Below are 22,981 nucleotides of genomic sequence, written 5' to 3'. Positions count from 1 at the left end.
CATCCCAAACTGAAAGCTATTTGAAAGCTTTCAATATAGCAAGAAATTCACTTAGTCATTTAATTAGAGAATTGTTTATGTTATTGACATTTAGGGTTAAAATGATTAATTGAGTCAAAAGTCAAGTTGATTTCTCTCTTCTATTCTATACTGCTGAGCATTAGTACTGGAGCCTAATCAGGATAATGTCCATGAGCAAAGCATCATACCTCCAGCAGATGTGTACAGCAGCAGGAAACTTGTTGTGCAGCTTAGCTCATGGCTGTCAACATGGACAACAATGAAGGACAAATCAAAGCATACATGCTGAGCCAAGCCTCTATGACTGAAGTCCACTCAGACCTTTTTGTTACTCTGCTGACCGTAAATAGAACTTTTTTGGAAAATGACAGTTGTAATGACAGATGTAATGAAAGACCTGGGACCCTGTTGGACCTTCATGCACAATACCCATCAATGCCCAAATTCACATCAGTCATCTCACTAACAAATGTTCATTCATGGTAAAGGCAAGGGTCGAGTAATAACACAACATGCACTGTATCCATGTACGGTTACCTCACAGACAATATCAGACTTTTAAAATAAACACATTAATATACACATTAATTTGTGCTGATGACAGATAGCTTTATTATACGTTATCAGCAGCTCTTATCAGCAGCTGTACTGTAGAGTCCAGAACTGGATTTTTTTGCCAAAACCTGCATGATTGTAAGTCAGTCATGATACAGAATTGATTAAACAATGCAACTGTGCATTCATTGATTTTATGGTACGCTGAAAAGACATCTGACATTTTATCACCTTATAAAGTTGATATGGTGAAAGCATTAGCAGACAGTTGCTATTTACACATCCAGCTGACAGAGCAGTGTGTTCTTCCCATTGGAGTGGTGTTTTTTTCACCTAAGCAACTCCTGGCTCTTAAGCTGCTAAATGCTCCCCTATGTTCTCCAGCTAGCGTCTATCCTCTAACTGCTGCTAGACAACTGGTTGATGAGAGCAGAATATAAGGGGTGGGAAAATTTAAAAGATACACTAAAAGAGACTAATTGCTCTGTAGAGCAAAGGAGAACAGCACAGTTGGTGATAACTCTCGGGGTTTGTCACTACAAGCAACCCATTTCCCATTACACAGTCATCTGGCCCATTGTTAATATAAAATATTGACTAATGCAGCTTTAACTTTGTTTGGTTTGTAGTTGGTTCAGTGATGTAACTAGCCTGACAGTTGCTGTACATAGTTTGTGGGGATCACAGTCACATACAGAGGTATTGCCCTCTGCCAGGAATATGTTGACGTAGGTGTGGCCTAAGCCTGGTCGGTACACCGAAAAACTGCTGAGATCACCAATCTAATCTAAAATGCATTATATTATAGTAGAACTTTAAAAGTATGTGATTGGTGTCAAAAACATTTCTATGTGCCTGCAGCTCTGCTGATGAAATTTCTTTAAATCCTTAAACATATGGCAACCCATTTTAGTGAAGGCACACATAAGTGTTGACATGGTTTGCTATTCCGGTTGCACATTTAAGACTAATGTGATGAAGGAAAATTATGCCAGTGAGGCAGTCTGGGCAGTACTGAGTTAGAATAAGGGTGGACTGTTACCAATATCATTACTCTGCATCAGCCTATAAACTCTAGGAGCCCCATCTTTTTTGATAATTAGAATTCCAGCAGCTGATCAGTGTGTGTGAGCAGCCTCTAATGTGAGAGATGGTATGCATTTTCAAAGTGCTGCACCATTGTAGACACATCTCCAAGTGTGGGTACCCTGACTGAAGCCTGTCAACCTTTGTGATTCAGTGCACATCGTTCTAGTTGGTTAGAACCTGGGAGATGGGAGTTGTTTCAAACATCTGCAAGTCATCAGAATACTAAAGAGAAAAACTATGTGACATAATGTGATTGGGTAGAAATAAGGTAGAAACTCTTGACAGGTAACTTTTCCACCCCTGATTTTAGCAAATTCTCTCAGAAGTCATGTAAAAATTAAGATTCTGAGGAGTTATCAGTGTGTCATGTCAATACCTTCAGAACCCAAATATATACCACCATATTATACACCCAACTCATTCATTTGAACTGTATTGTTGTCCTGGCCTGATACATCTTTCCCGTGCTGACCAGTTCTCTTACAAAATGCAAACACATACAGCGTGGTGGTTTTTGCATTTGCAGTCAGTCATGATACAGGATAGAGTAGATAAGAGTACATGTGTGTTTTGATGTAGTTAGCTTAAGTAGCCTACAGCCCTGCCAAGTGAAATAAGTGTCACTTGTGGCTTCTGGGGTGAATGGGGCCTTAAACGGACTCTACTTTCATCTCCTGGCAACAGCAGAACTCTGGTAAATATGGCCAAAAAGCATAACTAGAAATATATTTTTATTGCACTACAAAGTTTACTGTGACTACACCTACAGTTACTGTGTAAATCACTATCCTCTGCACTGAGAAACCATGGTGACTGGGCTTTCATAGTGTCATCTGTCTGCCATGGTGACCAGCACATTGCCTTCAACAGGAATGGAAACAAGCTGATTGATGGGGCATGACAACAGCAGCCGTGATCACATCGTTTTCTTCTTAATTCCTCCCCAGTCCCAACTTCACCCCATGCAAGCTGTGATGATAACACAATGAGCCCTGTGAACAGTGAGAGGAGGGCTCGGTTAAACCTGTTCATCAGTCCAGTAGTGTATTTTCAGTAGGGCTGCTCTGTGCAGCTCGCTGCTGTTTCTTCTTGTAGCTGGGCCAGCGACACACTGGGCAGCAGTGTCTTCCTGCTGCCAACCACACCACAATGCACTGCTGGTGGAAGGCGTGACCACAGGGCAGACCCATCAGCAGCTCCTCACTCACAAAGCTCTCCAGACACACCACACACTCAGAGCACTGCAGCATGTCACAGGGCCATACTGACCAATCACAGTGCTGATGATTAGAGACACCTTCTGGTGCCCTGTCAGCTGATGGTGAGCCTACGTTCCCATGACGACAGCAGAGGGGTGATGCACAGTGACAGCTGCTGCTGGGGTCCATGTTGCAGACAGAGAGTGTGTTGCTGTCCTGATTGCATGATGATTGCTTGTGCCTTCTGCTGCTATGTGGAGGTTTGCTGAGACTCACAGGGGGGCAATCACTCTGCGCTGTGCTCTCTATGTCTGAGTGTGAACTATCTCTCTCTTCTAGCTCCCCACTGGATCCCTCCTCTCTGTGCTGACCAACAGCTCTGAATCTCCAGGTGGGCAACGCTTTAATGTAGTCCATGTTTACTAATGGGCGGAGCCAGAGATCAGGAAAAGCCAAGCGCTCAAAGAAGAAGTTGGGATCATCCTCCCAGTCTGACTGGTCAGATGGGACCTGCTGCAATGATGCAATTGGATGGAGCAGATAGGAAGTGTACCAGTCCCACAGACTGGCCAGCCACTCCAGGTTGGTGGTGCTGTCTTCTTGGCTTCTGACGCCACAACGGCGTTTCTTCTCAAAATAGTCGACCAGCAGGCCATGGGCCAGGTAGGTGGACAGGAAGAGAGCTGGGTGGGAAGAGTAGAAGGTCCAGTCAGCCCTCACCATGCTGGCCAATGTGGTGGTGTCAGCATAACGAAGCAGCTTCAGACTGTAACCGTACAGACTGTCCAGATAGGGCAGCTGGAGGAGAGCCTGGGAGGGATCAATCTGTGATTAGTGATTAGATAATTAGTGATCAATTATTATCCATTTCCTGCCTCTTCCCTCAGTTAAAAGTAATAGGGTAGTCTATGAACTAGACTATGAGAGAATAAAACATGTCTATGAATCCCTACATGCTTTGACATTATTGCTAATTATTAACGTTTGTCAGACACCTTAGAGGATTTCAAGTTTGTCCGAACCTGAGTAGACTAATACCTTAAACAATTAACTCAAAATGGAAATTAAGTCATAATCCACAATGCTAGGTATATTTTTATTTTTTCAGCATCACTTTAATTTAACCCCCCCAGCCCGTGTGAAATATTTATTTATTATATTTATTAGTGTAAATCAATAATAAATGTATTCTGAGTTTTTCACACCACAGAAACCACCCAACCAAATCTAAATGATTAGAAAATATTGTGAAGTATATAAAGTTAGGTTTCAAAATCATGGGAAAAAAGCAGTATTCTGAGCTGTGAAACACTTGGGGTGTGTCTGCTGAAGGTGCTGAAACTAGACGCCAACTGAACAGCCTCTGAACCTCTGAAGATAATGCTCATGCTGAACTCCCTTATATATGCAATGATATTTTGAAAATAAAGTAACACTAGGAGCCACTGTTTAATTCGGCACTTATTTTATAGGTAAATGTAGACTTAACTTCAGTAAAAATGTAACTTAAATGACTACTTAAACAATCCATCACCAATCATCGTTATATTAAATTTTCATTTTTTTCATTGGGGTCCAGTGTTAATGTTATTCACTTCTCTCCTGAAAAGCACAGATAAGGGGCTGGATGTAGCGGCTGCCAGAGTACGTCTGTAGTGACAACAAAGGCACCAGAATAGTGTCTGCAATGCAGCCCTTGGTACCGAGGGTGAAACTAGACAGAGCACAGGGAGCCACACAGCAGTGCTGCACCAGCATTTGGACATATCTTATATCCTCTGGGTAGGCTGGAGCTTTAACACTGACTTACTTCAGCTGGGTTTGAAATAATTCCTTGAGCGCTACTGTTGACCAAAAATGACCCCAATCACAAGTAACAGCTAATACCATGACATTGTTGGCTATCGAACCTGGCACCGCCTACGAGAAGGGAGCATAAACAAATGAGAAGAGAAGAGGGCTAAGGGCTAAGCTAAGGCTAACTCCTCATTGGCTATCTCTACCCAGCATTTTCCTCACCAATGTACAGTCTCTGGTGAACAACATGGATGAACTGGGACTGCAGATCACCACTCATAAAAGGATTATGGACTGCAACGTAATGATTTTTATGGAAACGTGGCTTAATAGCTGCATCCCCAATAGTGCCATTGAGCTACCGGGGTGCTACATCCTCAGGGCGGATACAACAGCTAATGACTCCAGAAAGACCAGAGGTGGGGCATGGGGACTGTGCATTTATGTTAGCAAAGGTTGGTGCACGGACAATGCCATTGAGAGGCACGACTCTGCTAACCTAGAGTTTACAACTGTTGTGACTGCAGCATACACCCCCCTGGATGTTAATACTAAGCTTGCAATGAAAGAATTGTAGCATGCTATGATGTAGTTCTAAGAACATGATATATTTTAAATGTTTATTCATGCATTTATAAACATCTATAAGCATTTGTGTGACACATCCATTACTGGTAAATACATAATTAATGAATGGTTAGTATCATATGACAGATCACATATAAGGATAAATATGTGGGTCATGACACCTATAAACTGGTTTAACCCTAACCCACCAATTAATTATTATACATGTGTATGAATGGTTAATTAATTCTTTATAAACATACTGTAAATGTGTTGTATGCCTACATATAAATATTTCAGTTATAATTCGTTAATAAAGAGAGGCAGTTGCGGAAAATGTGTGTGGTGTAGATGATTTCCTACCAGAATAGGAAGCCAGGACACCAACAGTATGGAGTTGTAGGTTCCAAGTGTTCGGATCAGAACTACAAATCGTTTCACTGTTGCTCCCTGTCCATGAAAATGAATATATGTTAAAAACTCTGTGTACGAGGTGTCTAATCAATGGTGGAAGAAGTAGTCAGGACCTTTACTTAAAGCCCCCCTCAAATAAAAAAATGTGTTTTTCTTATTGTTCCTTCAGTTGAATGTTGCTTCTCTGTGCAGAGTTTTTTTTCACATTCATCTGTTGAAGGAAGAGAGTTTCTCTGTGCTCACCTTAAATCTCAGTTTAAGGAGTGTACCTACAAGCATGATTTATGACATCACAAGTTTGGACCTAATCATGATCCAGTATGCAAGTTATACAAGTGGTGTGGAAACTTGAAGCCTCCAGTGCACATACACAGAGAATGGACTTTACAGTGAAATAGGAGACATGAAAAATATTTACATATTCATAGCTTCTGAATTTTCCAATGAGGGAGAAGAAGTAGATGTCATTTTAAGAATTCTTAAGTAGTTAACTTTTTTGTGGAAAAAAAACATATCAGACACAAATTATTATTCCAAGATGAGGATTTTTTTTCTATGTGTTAAAACATGTCTCGAGGGGACCTTTAAATAAAAGTAGCAATAATACAGTGTAGAAAAAACTGTTACTTATAACATCTGTTACTCATACTTTTACTTCTACTGCTAAAAGTACAAAAATACTACTATCAGCTAAATGTACTTAAAGTATCAAAAGTAAACGTACTAATTATGCAGAATGGCCCCTTTTTGAGCATTGTATTATACATTACATTGCATACATATACATTATATTGTTGGATTATTATTATTAATGAATTAGCAGCATGTTACAGCTGCTCAAGGTGGAGCAAAAATACTTTTTTTTATATTATAATACTTTGTAATATGTTAGTTAGTTATTATAAGCTCATCATATGTTTTCTATGGAAAATCTTATGTGAAAAGTAACTCTAATGGACAAACAGGAAGTGACCTGTGTAATGAAGAGGTCCATCCAGGCCAGTAAGTTGATCAGGACCAGACTGAGGACAAATAGATCATTGACCTCCGGCTGGACCGACCGCAGGAAAGTATCCATGGCAGCCAATGACAGGAACTCCCCTGTACTACAGAGAGGAAGAAGAAATAGAGATTAAAAGAGAAAAGAAATCAGTTTTGTTTGTATGAACAATAAAAAAATCATTATCATTTCCACATTCAATCATCACCTGTTGCCATAGTGATAAATGCCTTCAGGCATCTTGAGGATGTAGGCGGGGCTCTGTGTCACACCGATTTCTGATAGGCTGCTGTGGTTGTCCCAGTGTCGTATGTCCACAAAGATGAACTCAATCCTGCCGGTGAACTTGACAGACAGCGAGGAGAAGAAGGCGGGTGGCTGGGACAGGTGGGCGAACAGAAACATCTTCACTGGGTGGGACAGTTCAGAGTGCCACTCCTCCACCAGTTGCTCAGACTGACGCAGAGTTTTGATGCGATGAGCCACATGTGAAGTCATCCAGCGGAAGATGTGTTCGGTTTCAATGCGATGGCCGTTGTATTCTTTGAGCATGACTTTGCCCTTTGATGCTGAAGTCTGAGGAACAGACATGATGAGAGTGGAGCGCTGCCAGCCACGCTTGATACATGACCTGGTGGAAAGAACATAGAACAACCATTAGTACTACAGACATACATTGTTCTGGAGCACTGGCCTGGACTTACTTGGACTTACGTAAGTTGAGGCAGTGGCCTCAACTTATTGGCCTGGATGGACCTCTTCATTACACAGGTCACTTCCTGTTTGCCCATTATAGTTACTTTTCACATAAGATTTTCCATAGAAAACATATTATGAGCTTATGATATATGGTGCATTTTTATGAATTGAACTACCCAACATATTATTAAGTATTATAATATATAAAAAGTATTTTTGCTCGACCTTGAGCAGCTGTAACATGCTGCTAATTCATTAATAATAATAAAAATCCAACAATATAATGTATATGTCTGCTTCAGTGCAAGGAGACATGACAGGTGGAAACTGACAGTTACTGGATGTGCTTTAACTTTATGTGTTCACCCTGGAACACCAGTGTTCTGTCCACTGTTTAAGTATGGCCTACACTTAAACCCATCGGTGTACTCTTCTGACAATCGCCATATCAATGGTCCTGTTCCTCACAAAATGAGCTCTCATTCCTAGTAGTAATCCTTCCTTGCATGTTGTTATGGCAATATAAGCAACATGAACGCATCAGTTTTGCTTGTGCACTGATCCACTGTTTGGAAATTGGGAAGTCCTCATTCTAGCGTGTGCCACCACTCTGTTTAGCACAATATCACATTACCAGACTACAAACTCTTTAGTCATCCCCGACGAGCCGCCACTTGTCACAAACCGGCTCAGTACATATGACAGAGAGGGGAGACCAGTCAGGTTAAAGTGCCAATTGAATGTTTTATTGAAAATAAAGAGTGAGGAATGTATATGCTTCTGTTGAATAGAGGAAAAAACATCAAAACAAACCCAAAACCTGGAGAGATGTGGAGCCTAGCAGAGAGAGGGGGAAACAATGAGACCAGACTGGTAGATATAGCCTTGGCGGAGGCCTACCAAGGTGCCACCACATTACTTTAATGACTGCCCTGACTGCCAGCTCCTCCAGGACGTGGCCAATTGAACCACTGCAGGCACTTACCCACAGAACAACTGTGACATCACATCCTTCTTGGGGCAGAGTGTTGGGCAACTGAATTTAACGAAAAACTGATCATTAATATCACTAATGTAAAGTATAAGTAAACAATTCACATTGTAGGAGGTCTAATACTAACCCATATGAAGTAAGAAAAGTCAATGACATGGTGTGACTCGAGCAGAGGTTAAGTAAAAGTTATTTAGAGTGAAGGTGTTGTGGGACGACTTGAATGATTCATAGATAATACATGGGTAAAACAGCCTTTCTTTAATTTCAAACTGAGAGACATAGAAAATGCCTCCCCACTGGACCCTGAACTGACCTCTTTGCCAAGTGGGTGTCTGTTGGCAGGACATTACCCAAAACTTAAACACTGTGACAAAATGGAGGTTGAACAGACCTCTTGAGAGACCATTTTTGACTAATAATCTGAATTACGGCCTGAACTAAAAGCATAAAACTGACCCTATAGCCTCTTGGACTGGAGAAAGACCAAACAACAACCCCCCCCAAATGGGAAACAGACTCTTTTATCTTACCAGAGCAGAGCCATAAACTCTTACTCACATTCCTGAGGACTTTTGTGAAGCCTCCTTGAAAATCTGAGCCAAACTTGAATTTCATGTAAATTAAATGTCTAATCATTATGCAAGTTATGTAATGTTATTTATCATGTAAATAGAAGAAGAATGGTATAACTTTAATAGTTGTGTGACTATCTACTAAGGAGATATTAAACTTTGATTTTATTACCTTTTTCTACATGTGACCCTACTGCCCTCTCGTGACAAGAGTTAAATTCCCTTATGTTAACTATGGTAACTATGTATTTGTATTTTAAAATCACCTAAGAGTTTAACTTTTGATCTAATATTTTAGTAATTAAATTAGATAAGTAGTTGTATTGGAAGAGTGAATTTTCTGAGGTACAGGAATGCTAGGATATAATGTTTAAAGTTCAGGTTGAAGTTTTCTTGTTGTGCTGCCTTTAAAGTTAAGTTAGTAAATAAATTAGAAGTTAGTTAAATAAGTTTTAAAAAATGGGTGCTGTCTTGGAAACAGTATCAGAATGAGCACGCTGTGGGTTCTTGGAAACAGTGTCAGAGTGAATACTCTGTCCGCCTCTGTGCTGCTCTCCTCCGTCTCCTCCGCTAGCTTAGCCTTTTCTTCAGTTGAGCACAGACAGGCAAAACGGACAGAGCTGGATACATGTTGTTGCTGAATGTATTTTTAATACGCTTCTGCCTTGGAGATTTTTTGTCTGTAAGTAATATGTATAAATAATTATCTAACACTTGCTTTTTAAAGAATGTCATGTAAGAAACTTTTTGTTGTTTTGGTAAAACATGCTCTGATAGCTAGCAGTTAGAGCAGTAGCTAGCTCTGTTCACTATTTAACTTTGTGACTTGTAACTGTTGTGGTAGTTGAGCTGTGTGTTTAAAGTTCATAGCAGCTTAGTATTTCGGTAGCAATTATGCATTTATGTAGTTATTTATATTATTAAACAATAGTCATATTGAATGTTTTTATATTATGAGGTAAGAGTTGTGTTGTTGTGTTTATATATATGTTTATATATGTTTAACTTTCAGGTGTTAAGGTAATAAAGTGGTAACTTCTAAAGCCAGGTATTACAGTCACAGTCATAATGTCTAAGCCTACTCTAAGATGTTGGTCCTTTAAATCCAATCCTAATCAGAAAACAGAGGACCATGAGTAGTCTATTATGGCTGCCAGTTCAGAATAACAATAATAATAATAATTTGACCAGCAAATACAACAATGCACGTTGGTTCATTGTGTTTACCTTCATTAAATCAGCTGAAAACGACACCAGGCTGATACATAATAACCACACACACCTCTACACACATCAGACTGGTTGGTTGTAACTCAGTATTCTACCTTTTTATGAATGACACATCGAGTTACCAGGGCTCATCATAGCCTCTTTTCCAACATTCTTTTCAGCAAAAGTAGCATCTCATATTTTATTCTTGAGATACAGTACAGTGCAAACACTGTTGTGTAACATTAATTATTAACTATATTACCATTCACGCAGTGAGATAGGCTACATTAGAGTTATGGCTGAAATAGTGCTGGGACTACATGTGGACCACAGTTTACCACATGTTTCAAGAACCCAAGAAGCCTGAGCCCTGGGGGTTTGCACCCAAAGTGTGAAGCTCCACCCATGGATCCAGGTTATCAAAACTAGAGATTCCCCTCTTGTCAGCTCTCTTTCTCCCCCAGCTGTGGCTGGAGCAGCTCCTTGCTTTTCTCCTCCAGCTGCAGGAGCAGCTCTCTGCTCCTCTCTCTCTTCACAGCTCTCTGCTCTCTTGTGTGGCCTGCTCACAGCAGACACACACAGAACTCTTTCTTTATGGCAGAAGACGCAAGAGCCTGCCTAAGACTCAGGAACTAAGTTTTCTAGTGCCAGCAGCTCCCACACAAGTCTGCTGGCTGGTTAAACAAGTACAGGAGCCACGGAACACAGTTAGCTTGCCACTAACTCTACACAAAGGACTGGACCTGGGCCCTCTGGCCTGCACGGCTGGAGCACCAGACCTACACAGCAAATCCTGCAACCTTTCAGCTTTGGAGCCAAACCCCTCTCCTGTCTGCCTCTTCCATGGATTCACCAGCTAAGAAGCAGCGCACCACAAAGCATCTCTTTCTTCATGGACTGGTAACAACTGGGCATAGCCTAGCAACATAGTGAAGCATAGCATGGCCAAGCAAGAATGTTTAACTTAATCAATGACTGTACATGTATTGATTTGGCTAAGGTTATTCATTGAACTATTGTTGTGATGTCCTTGTTGTTCATGGTCAGGTTATTGCATAGCCACATCGCAAGGTTACTGTTAGCATGCTTAACACATGTTTCATTCAGTAACTAGGCCTTTTATGCACCTAACCTCTTCCTAACCTGGCAGCTTGATCCTACATCAATTGGTCTTGAATGGAGAAGAGGTTTAAAACCTAGTTTTGCAAACTTTGGTTCAAGCAGCACATGTGGTTCAAGACACCACATGGTCTGGCCTTTTATCTCTATAGTTCCCTTTGTCAGCCAAATTGTCAGCATGCCATGTGCTCAGTCACCAGGTGACTGCAGCCATCTTGCCATTGTCTTCCCCACACACACACACACACACACACACACACACACACACACACACACACACACACACACACACACACACACACACACACACACACACACACACACACACACACACACTTGTATATAGGTGCACTTAGCTAGATTAGTATTGTTTGTTTTGCTCTTTTACCTGTTTGTTAAATAAATGCTTTTGGATATACCTGTTGTCTGTTTTAATGTTGCACAAGAATGAGTTTTGCCAACCTCTGCTCTGTAAAGAACTCCAAAATCCTTCAACCTTCACTAGCTACTGATATGGTAATTTTGTTTATCATTGTTAATTGTTAATCAAAGTTCCAAATTGATAGATTAGTACACTTTGAGACTGAATTGGCTATCCTTTTCCCTGACTCCAGGGGGGTGCCCCATTATTAATTTTATTAATAATTTTATTGATTTTAATAATTAACGATTATCAAAGATAATCGTTAATTATTGCTGATAGCCAAACTTGTAGCCACGGCCCAACAATAGCGTCAGTCCAATCATGACTATTGCTCCACTAACATTTTTTTCCACACAAAAAATTACCTCATTGACAAAGAGATGCAGTAAATGATGTTATTAAGTCTGCAATGGAGCTAGAATAAAAATCCCAACTCTTTTCAGTGCCAATACTCGTTTCAGTGCCAATACAACATTTTCCAATACAAGTGTTTCAATGCCAATATTTCCGTTTTCAGTTCAGGTTTTGTTTTGAATGCCAAATTTTATTTTCAATGCCAAAATGTAAATGTCTCTGTTCTGGCCCCATAGTATCAAGAGTGATGCACCTGGAGACATAACCAAGTGCTGAAGAGTCTGGCAGCAGCCATTAAGAGTAAATTTGCTGGATGCAAAAAGGAAACAAGATGGGACTGTGTTTTTTCATGAGGGTGAACAGGTCAGGCAGCAAGGCATGAACAGGTCAGTTTAAAGCAGGCAGGGACAGGAAAATGAAAGCAGATTGGGGAAAACTGCTTATAGTTCCTCAGGAGATACTGTACACTATTGAAGACCAGATCTTCTGGTCAGAAACACAGCGTATTGTGTATTTTGTGGAGCTGACAGAACCATGGCATGACGCAAAAGAAATGGCATATGGGAGGAAAAAGCTTATATATACAGTATTGACAGCAGAGTGTGGCTGTAAACGAGGTCTGCCCAGTAGATGTTAACTGATCTGCCAGTTTTGTTGGCGAATCAGTTTAGTCCCTGTTAGGCTGAAATTATAGTTTCCACATCTGTGAGTCCGTGAGCGTGTCATCAGAGGGTGTGTGCGTAGGCTCTATGCAGACGCCCGCGTACCTGCAATTTGTTGTGTCCCCGCGGACCTGTCTGCACCAGTCCGCACAGTCACAATGCTGTGTTCCTGTAGACACCCGTCTACTGCGTATATGTCAAACGTGTCCTACAAGCGGACCCCAGAAGGTGGTACAAACAGAACAACTACCCGTCCGTGGTGTCTGCAGCTGTCCATGTGTGCATCCGCTCGGGAGTATAAATGAAGCTTTAACTGAACTGGGTATAAGACACTGCAGCCAGTTCCAGTGAATGGCTGTGGGTTAGAAGAAAGATGAATGACTGGGGCAAAGACAGTTAAGTGCAGAACGGTGATGTTATAGACTGAAGTGTATGTTGTGGGTACAGAAAACGTTCTTCAGGCACTTTTAGGCAGAGTGAGGAGAGGAGTTGTATTAAAAGACATTATTTAGGCAGGCATATTGGTTAAAACGTCTGCCTGTTTTGAACTCACAGGGTCTTCATCAGGGCAGAAAAAGTAAAAAATAGCAAAACTTTTTTGTTGCTCAGTGGATTGAGCAACATGCCACCACTGATGGCAACATGCTATTTAGTTAAACATGTTGTTATCTGGTTGTTGTTAGCTAGCATGCTGTTAATTGATGATGTCAGCTGGTGAGGTTATAGACAGAAGTGAGTGAATATAGCTACTTGGGAGGGCTGTGTTGAGTGTGTGGGTACAGATAAAGAGGGGAGTGGTTTTGTTGAGCCTTCTATGTGTCTTGGGCCCAACTCAACGAAACACTTGACTGCACACTTAAGCCCCTTTTACACATGCAGTCTATCCCTGAAATGTTCAGGAATATTTTCCTGCATTGGGTCATGTGTGAATGGGAGCAAGGATCGATATTCAGAGAAATCCGTACCGCCAATTTCCCACCTCAAGACCTAGTAACAGTTCAGGGAAAATGCTGGTATGGCTGTGTTGTGAATGAAAGCAGCAACATTGGGGAGGGGAAGGGAAGGGCACATAAAGGGTTACATCTGTCTGAGGTAAGACGCTTTCACATGGAGCGAGCAAACCAATCACAAGACTCAGTTGAATAGAGGAGACAATGCTATTTTTTGAATGTAAAATATTTTAAATAAACTGTACACACACTGCGTTGACATTCACAGCTAATATTATACTGCTAACTTCATACTCTCTGCTCCAGTCGGTAAAGTACGTTAAGTCAGGGCTAAAGGACGGTGTCACCTGTCAAGGACCCCAGTAGATTTATGATGTTACCGAATAACTTTTTTAACATGACAAGATAGAGCTGTTGTCATCATTACATATCCATAGGTATGTTTTAAATATCAGATGATTATAGTTGAAATACAGCACCCACCAGTGGTCAATTCTTCCCTGAAAAGGCAGAGTACTTTCACACCATAGTTGCACATACTAATCAAATGTGTTGAAACCAAATTAATATTGATTAGCTGCTAGTGACCATGATATCTGATATTTTAAATGCATCAGATTTAAAGCCACTCAGTTATAGCCATTTAAAGGTATGATGATACTGTGGCACTACCTATACAGTACCAGTCAAAAGTTTATACACATCTACTCATTTAAGGTTTTTTATTTATTTTTACTATTTTCTACATTGTAGAACAATACTGAAGACATCAAAACTGTGACACTTATGGAATCATGTAGTAAACAAAAAGTATTAAACAAAAAAAGTGTTTCATATTTCAGATTCCTTAAAGTAGCCACTTTAAGCTTTGAACACTATTCAGGGCCTGAAATTCACTTTTCAAAATGGGGGGGAATTCCACCCTTATATGCTTCATATAGGGGAGATTTATACACTTTGTGGGGGGATACTGCTTATGACTGAGTGAAAATATGCTCATAACTACAGGTGTCACTTTGTCCTATTCTTACCTCAGATTGCATTTTGTCACTCTCCTCTGATTCTCTGAACTATATACATTGCTGTAATTTGTTGTCTCTTTCTCCTTCTCCTCTCTTAGTGGTCATTGCTATGACCTGCATCAGTGTCCTTAGACTTTCTTTTGGTGGCTCCCTCTTCTGTTTTGTCTCCATCCTCTATACTTTCCCTGTACACTGCTTCATCTCTTTCCACTTAATAACAACTTTGTTGAAAAAAAAAATTAAAAAAAAAATCAAACTGCTCTTGGGGAGGGCTAAGCTCTGAAAAGAGCATCAGATTGGTGAGGTTTGTATTACTCAGTGAATTTATGAATTTTGTTTTAATCCTGTTTTGTGTGCTGAATCCACATTCACATGACATCACAGTCTTTGCTGACTTGGCATCAGGGATTCTCTGAACTATATACGCTGTATCGCTGTAATTTGTTGTCTCTCTCTCCTTCTCCTGTCTTAGTGCACTCCATCGCTTTCATGAATTTAACCAGATGACCAAATTTTGAATTAGCCAATTTGTTTTCTGCTATGAGGTAGGTGGTTTTGAGAAGCCCCTTCATTTCCTCCTCACACTGCAGCTGCACAACTTCAATAGCATTAACCATCACGTTCTTTGCTGAATCTGCTTTACACTTTCTCTTCAGGGCTGCTGTATGTGTGTTTTTCTGAGCAGGTTCCACTTTAGATGATGTAGATTTACATTTTAGCCAGTGGTCCATGTTTGCATGCCTTCAAGTTCATATCATTGCAAGCTTGTCTGTATATGTTAGTGAGAGATGCTGCAACAGCAGAGGGGGCTTGTAGCCTTGTAGAAAGCGGGAGAGAGAGTACGCCAAGTGTGTTGTCCAGGGTGAAAGTCGGTCCGTCAGATGCAGCGCTTCCGGCCAGTCGTCCTGCATTCAGCACCAGTGCAAACACTGGCTGAACATTATCAGACATCGCTGTAAATGTGTGCGAGAATTTCCTGCATTATAGGTGCTAGATTTGCGGGAATCGATGAAACTATGCGCAATACCCGCAATCCCGCACTGAAATTCAGACCCTGCTATTGGCAATATCTTAACCAGCTTCATGAGGTCTTCACCTGGAATGGTTTTCAATTAAGAGGTGTGCCTTGTCAAAAGTTAATTGGTGGAATTTGTTGCCTTCTTCTCTGCGTTCAAGACCATCAGTCGTGTTGTGCCGAGGTAGCGGCTACCACAACATTCTGCAGCAACACGCCACCCCATCTGGTATGCACTTAGTGGGACCATCATTGGTTTTTCAACAGGACAATGACCCAAAACACACCTGAGAGCACTGGAGTGCTGCATCAGATGACCTGGCCTCCACAAAAAGCTGACCTAAACCCAACTACGATGGTTTGGGATGAGTTGGACCGCAGAGTGAAGAAAAAGCAGCCAACAAGTGCTCAGCATATGTGGGAAATCCTTCAAGACTGTTGGAAAAGCCTCCCAGGGGATTACCTCTACCCTTCTATGAAGCTGGTTGAGAGAATGCCAAGAGTGTGCAAAGCTGTCATCAAAGCAAAAGGTTGCTACTTTGAAGAATCTTAAACATATTAAAACATATTTTTGTTGGTTTAACACTTTCTTGTTTACTACATAATTCCATATGTGCTACTTCATAGATTTGCTGTCTTCAGTATTGTTCTACAATGAAGAAAATAGCAAAAATAAAGAAAAACGCTTGAATGAGTAACTGGTACTGTGTATATAAATAAATTTGGCAGACTTATAGTTAATACCTACCTTATGTCCTGCCTTGATATAAATGAAAACTGCAGGCCTGGTTCCTACCTGTAGTCATTAGAGCAGTTAAAGGTTCCAGTCCTGATTCCAAACTGAGACACTTTCTGCACCATTTTCCCCCAGTTGGACTGACTGAGCAGAGCTTCCCGGTTCTGGGCAATGACCTGCAGGTACACAAAGGGACAGAGGGCACACCAGTAAGGATATAAATAGAACATCCACATTTGCATGATGTTAACAATAAGCATGGCGACACTTGAGGAGGTTACTATTGATGGTATGTAAGGCCCCTAAATCAAGCACGTCAAGCATATTTGTCACTGTGCAATGACACATCGTACAGATGCATGTAATTGCGGATTTGGTCTATTAACTTTTTTTTGTAAGTTTTCCGTCATTGTTGTTGCTGCTGACATGTCTATTGATCAATGACCCTGTTACATCCCCATACTGCCCCTACGGTTCATGTGCGTATTGCATCCTGCGGACACATAGCGTTTATTTCTGAGGACATGCACAACCAGCGCTCCAAACAGATGCTGCATATGTGAGGCAGCCATCATGTGCATGCAAACATGTAGTTAAAAGCAAGTATATCTCTGGCCTAAGATGTGCTCAGAGAAAACTGAAATGATTTTTTTCTTTTGCAGATTTGATGTCTATTTGATGATTTTGTTGTCTGTGATTTTGGGCACTAATATTTTGATAACAGCCCACTCTAACTCTGAGTGTTTTAGGTTTGATCTCCAGCTGTTCTTGTCCTCCAGACCACCTCGACTTGCTCCTGCCTCTGCACCTGACACGGAATATGGTTCAGTCTGTATTTATCTGGTGTGTTGTGAAGGAAACAAGCTTTGGGAAAAATGTGTTCCAAAGATTTAGAGATCCTGAAAGGAGCGAGTTGTGGCTAATAGCTGTCAAAATGGACATAAATACACCATTTGTGAGGCTCAGTAGAAGAGGGGCTGCGAGAAAACGTCACCAGTTGAGCTTACAACAGTTGTAAATAAATACATAGTATGTGGTTTACTCTGTAACATGTAAGTAAAAAGTATCCCTCCACCACAGCTTGGCATGGAATGTTCAAGAAAAACCAAAAGAGGGAATTTCGTTCTAAACAGGTTGTAACTTTGGAATATATTGACTCGATTTAGCTACAGATGCAGCCATCTAGAATTGCTGGCTGATCCGTGACAGGTCTATGACAGGGTCCATCCAGATCCATGGCAAATCCCCTCTGGGTCCTTGGCTGTAATTAGATCCCCCCTGATGATGCAGTGAATGCAGCCCCAACTCGTAACACCCATGAGCACCATGTGTGGAAACCAGTTGCAATATTTTATTTATCCACGAGCAGGAGCAGTGATTATGCCCAGTGCCGCTGGACATTTTCATTGACTTGATCAAAATTATCACTGATTGATCAGCTGTTCTCATCAATCAATCAATCAATCAATCAGACTTTATTTGCATAGCACTTTTCATACAAATACAATGTAACACAAAGTGCTTTAGACAATAATAATACCCTTCCCACCAGCCCCCACCCTGTAGCAGCCAAGAATGTAATAACTACTGTTAATGTAACAATTGCCGATAATTTTCCCATTCTTAATATAATAACTTACCCATAATGTAACAAAATTTCTAAACCAATAACATAATAACTTTTTGTGCATAATGTAATAAGTTATTACTGCTGACAGTGCTAACATGACATGGTTAGTACCAATGCATGCCTTAGGTCTCCTAGTTTCATATGATATCAGTATCTTCACTAGCTTTAAAACTGAGCCCACTACAGCCTCTGAAAGATGTCGGCCGGGGGTGCAGATACCCCCATGTGTCTCTGAGGGTTAATTAGCACATTTCTATATCCTCTTGCACAAAATATATGTCAATCTATGTGCATGAATCTCACCTAAATCTCTCTAGGAATTATGACTATATATTTGTTTGTGGTACTTGATGGTTGGACTCACCTCCAGCCCTGCCTTCTACTACTTAACCATTTGACTACCAAATGGAGTGTGAGCACATTTTTGCAAACACAGACAATTTCTCTTACGTCATATAATATGAAATCTATACCTCTTTGAAGATGCTTTGTCCTTGAATACAAAGATCACCATTTCTTTTCATGAAAAAATATCATCTTTAATTAAATGTATTTTAATTAATTTTTCAAGCAAACTGTTTCAACCACACTATTATAGCTATTCAGCACTCTATCTCTATATGTATATATAAAAAACCTGACTCCCGAAAAGTTACATGAAAATGTGTTACCAAATCAGAATCCTTGCCCTATTTACACCCCTGGCTATTTGAATACAGTCATGATAAGCCTGACAAAGAATCTAAAACTGAAGCAAATTATATCTATAGTTCATTCTTGAAGACTTTTCATTAGGCTTTCTTCCTTTGTCAGCAAACTTCTGTCTTCCTTATCACACATGTTGAAAGGTAATTAGTGATTTAATTTAAGTAAATACAGCTTATTTAGGTGAGATTATGTAAATAGATAATAATATCTCTTATATATTTAGTGCAAGAGGATTTACAAATTTGTGAGATCATTTTTATTAACCCTCAGAGACCAGCGGGGTGTCTGCACCACCGGCTGACATCTTTCAGAGGCTGTAGCGGGCTCAATTTTAAAACTAGTGAAGATACTGATAACATTACAAAACTAGAAGACCTAAGGCATCTATTAGTACCAACCATGTCATGTTAGCTTGTCAGGAAGGGGGCTAAATAACGCTTCAAATTTAAGATAAATTTTGGTGAGTGAAAAACTGGCATGGCCATTTTCAAAGGGGTCCCTTGACCTCTCACCTCAAGATATCTGAATGAAAATGAGTACTATGGATACCCACAACTCTCCCCTTTACAGACACGCCAATTTTATGCTAATCCCATGCTGTTTTTGACAAAACCATGCAGTTTACTATGGGTTTAAGGAGACATTCAAGTTTGTATGGAACTGATGTGTGTTGATTCAGATTTACTCAAAAACTGGAAAGTGGCACCAGGCAAGCTAACATGACACAAACAAATATATGGTCACAATTCCTAGAGAGAGAGTAGGTGTGTGTGTGATCAGGTTTTTGGGCAGCTATTTGAAAGAGGCATCAGTAAGGGTAAGTGTCATGGAAGTGTCATACTTTATAGCCAATAAATAAAACTTAAAGTGATATAAGTATATTATTACATTATCGGCTCAGTTATAGGGCTGGTCCAGCCAAAAAGAGGAAAAAGACATTTGCTCTTTCTACTCTTTTCCTCCATTTCAGTTATCCACTGCTCTCTCACACTATAAACCTTTCTGCTCACCATTTCCCCTCTCTTTTATTTTTTCACAGGTATGTCTCCCTCACATTCACAAACAAATGACATCATCGGTCCCCAATGTCAGTCACAAATATCAAACATGTTTTAAAAAATCTTAATGAAAACGACTGGCAGCAACTAGATCTGAAGACTTCAGATTAGGGTCTTTACATATCATGCACTATACAATTTTTATCTGCTGACTGTCAACACCAACTGACCCAGATTGGCTTCGACCTGCTCCAACTCGGTCCCATCAGCGGCCACGCCCAAATCATAATCATAATCAGCTCACCAGTCGTCATGTGTGTCCTAGCCTTTAGAGAGGTGAAATAATAATAATTTGTGTATTTTGCCACTATAGGTGTCAGAACTCATACTGCTATGCCCAAATATTTTTTCACATTCACATATGCGGTGAAGTGCCTACACTACTGAGAGCAGCTTTTCAACACCAACAGGCTGAAGTGGAAAACACAGCACAGTAGAGACATTTCTATCTACTCCACTTCTTACGTTAATACAATCTGTGATCTGCGTGTGAGCTGCACTCGCAAATCACTGCCGTGAAGCAATCCAACAGCATTCCAATAACAATGTGTTTGTATTTACACCTCCAAGAGGAAGACTGACACAAAAGAATGGTCACAATCAAGGTAGCATACAGAGATATATATCCTGATGAGAATAGGTCATTTAGCGATGTACAGGATGAACATGGAAAAATTCAGTGTCTGAGCAGATACAAATTGATTTAAATGTAGCAGAATCATTGTCATACCCACTTTATCGTTCACCCTGTCTACAGGTTTGTTATTGAGCGCTTTTACCTGAACCAACCAGATCCCATCTTTAGTGTCTTCCACTAATTCATAGAAGTGCATCTCTGCACTGAAGTGTGTGGTGCCGGCATCTCCTGCCTCTGTCTGCTCCTTCTCTTTCTTGATGGCTGAGTACAGCTCCCCCTGTGTCAACTCTCCTGTGGGAGGATAAAAAAAAAGTGCCTTGATCTGAAAAGGACTTATCACTTATTTACCCAAACTATATCCTAAAGTCATAAATTCATACATTTCCTTCTAAAACTAAAAGTATTGCTTATGTAAGTATGTTTCGGTTAAATGACCATCGTCGGCACAACTTGCATTGTATTTCTAGAGACATACAGTCTAGACAGTATTTGGACAGTTAGTTTTTGTTCTTCAGGCTCTGTGCTTCAGCACACCGAATTTGAGTCTTTACCTGATTTCTCTACCAGCTCGCTGACATCCTTCTTCTCAGCCAGTCCAGAGTATCCCAGCCCACGACACTCCAGGATGGTCTTCAACTTCTTGTAACTGAGAGTAACTGGGTCCACAAGCTGAGTAGCGAACATACCAGTCTCATACCAAACTACCGCTTCAAAAATCCTGGCTAGCATAAACAACAGTATGAAATACAGGAGCAAAAAGAACAGTTTCAACCACATCTTATAGCTGGACGAGAGCGCTGATAGCAGAAGGTTTCTCTGTCAGACGATGTCTGTGACCACTGGACAGACTGACAAACATAAGCTTCCAGTTTCTTTCTATCCGTACACGGTCCGACGGATATTAGCTTAATATAAAATAATATATATATATATCAGACCTTCATCGTTTGCTCGAGTGTGTCTGGGAAGATGTTCCCTGACCAGCAGTCTCAAAAGCATCAATCCTACTGGCTATGACAGCTAGCTGATTAGCTTAGCATCGCAGGTAGGCCTTGGTGATGTATCAACCAAAACAAACAGACCTAGAAAAAGCTGACGTGTCAGCTGCACGCGCTGCAGTTTCCCGCGGAGCCAGCAGCGGGTTCTGGTTCCGAACTGACCAGGACTGCTGCCGTGGTCCCAGATATTCATAACACTGGAAAATGACAATAGTGACGGAGTTGATCTTCGATCAGCTGGTGTACACAGAGAAGATGACATCAGATCCGGCTCCACCACTCACGTAAACAAGCTACAAAATAAAAGTCCTAAAAGTGCAAGTAAACAAGGTTGCCCTGTAAATACTGTTATATGGGTATAATACGTGACAAAGAGTGAGAAAGATCGAAGTTATTTGTACTTTCATCCTAAATGTTCAAATAAGAAAAGTTTTCCCGTGTACTGTTGCTGGAGAGTAATTACAGATCAACTTTCCGTTACACATGTCCCTTTATTCTACCTTCTGCTTTAATAGTTTGTTGTTGCTCTCTACTGTTTTTGTATCTATAGAAACTTGTGCATTTTATCTTGTTTTTTGAGTAATGGATAAAGTACTTTGTAAACTTTTTTTGTGCTATGGAAATACATTTAATTATTACAGGCTAAACAAGATTTAATAGGAAACTGATACAGTAACATGGCTTCATTTAATAAAGAAGAAAAAAATCGAAAGAGTAGAACTGGATTATTTGATTTATTTTTAATGCAAAGTTGAAAACCTACACAAAGTAAGATTGTCCTAAATAGGAGAATGTATTCAGTGGGAATTCAAAAGACCAGTACACAGAGTTAGCCACAGTCATTGTTGGGTAGCCAGCAAAAGACATTTTACAGAGGTCTCAAAGGCAATACTCCCTCTTCATGACTTGTTTCTGTTGTACACAGGAGTGTGTGACTGCTTACATTATCAAACTGTTAACTTGTTTCCTGAGCACAAAACTTATCATTTTGTTATCTATATAAAACAGCTAATTTGTTTCTGTTTCCCTTTGTTCCATTCGATCACTGCATTTAAAACATACAATCAATCTGGATGTTTGAACCTACAAGACACACACAAAAGCAGCAAGATCTTTCACCACAGCACTGTGACTGGAAAACTTAAGTCTTGAGGCACAATTTCAACTGACAGGTTGAAACTGTGCCTCAACACTTGATGGAAATGTTGGCTTGATGGAAATGTTGGTCGGTCATTCAGTCCACCACTTTAGTCCAGAATGAAATATCTATCAACATTGATCTATCAAACCAACATCTATTGGATGGATTAGCGCATTTTTGTACATACACTCATGTTTTTGAGTGTATGTACAAAAATGTGACTTTTCCTCTTCTGCCACCAGCAGGTGTACACTTTTGTTTTTTGTAAGATATCTTACAAAAACAACATTTAGATGGGTTATCATGAACTCTGGTGCAGACAATCAGTATCCCCATAGGATGAACTGAATTATATCTGCTAAATATCAACCTGTTAGCATTGGTCATTATGAGCATGTTAGCATCCTG

At 40.4% G+C, this 22,981-nt stretch overlaps 1 protein-coding gene and 1 long non-coding RNA gene across 3 annotated transcripts; one reads left to right on the top strand and one right to left on the bottom strand.

Moving 5' to 3' along the window:
* Window positions 1–2,383: 2,383 nt before the first annotated feature.
* On the bottom strand, window positions 2,384–21,719 carry rnf103 (ring finger protein 103). Of its 2 annotated transcripts, none has more exons than XM_042419687.1 (8): window positions 21,517–21,719; window positions 20,986–21,156; window positions 20,577–20,725; window positions 16,462–16,577; window positions 6,851–7,273; window positions 6,616–6,748; window positions 5,592–5,678; window positions 2,384–3,674 (listed from the first exon to the last, which is right to left on the bottom strand). In XM_042419687.1, exons 1-8 carry the CDS (start codon window positions 21,692–21,694, stop codon window positions 2,697–2,699), a joined length of 2,235 nt encoding a protein of 744 aa, XP_042275621.1. In that variant the 5' UTR covers window positions 21,695–21,719; the 3' UTR covers window positions 2,384–2,696. The 2 variants fall into 2 exon arrangements, with proteins under 2 accessions (XP_042275621.1, XP_042275622.1); XM_042419688.1 differs by having other exon boundaries at window positions 20,986–21,103; window positions 21,373–21,718.
* LOC121902407 lies at window positions 3,359–5,565 on the top strand. The gene is made up of 2 exons (XR_006097539.1): window positions 3,359–3,446; window positions 4,475–5,565. It is a non-coding gene; the product is annotated as an uncharacterized LOC121902407 (long non-coding RNA).
* Window positions 21,720–22,981: the final 1,262 nt, after the last annotated feature.

This window comes from Thunnus maccoyii, chromosome 8, assembly GCF_910596095.1.
Source record: "Thunnus maccoyii chromosome 8, fThuMac1.1, whole genome shotgun sequence".
NCBI lineage: Eukaryota > Metazoa > Chordata > Actinopteri > Scombriformes > Scombridae > Thunnus > Thunnus maccoyii.
The sequence above is the reverse complement of the archived record's forward strand: the minus strand, read 5'-3'. Positions and strand labels throughout refer to the sequence as shown.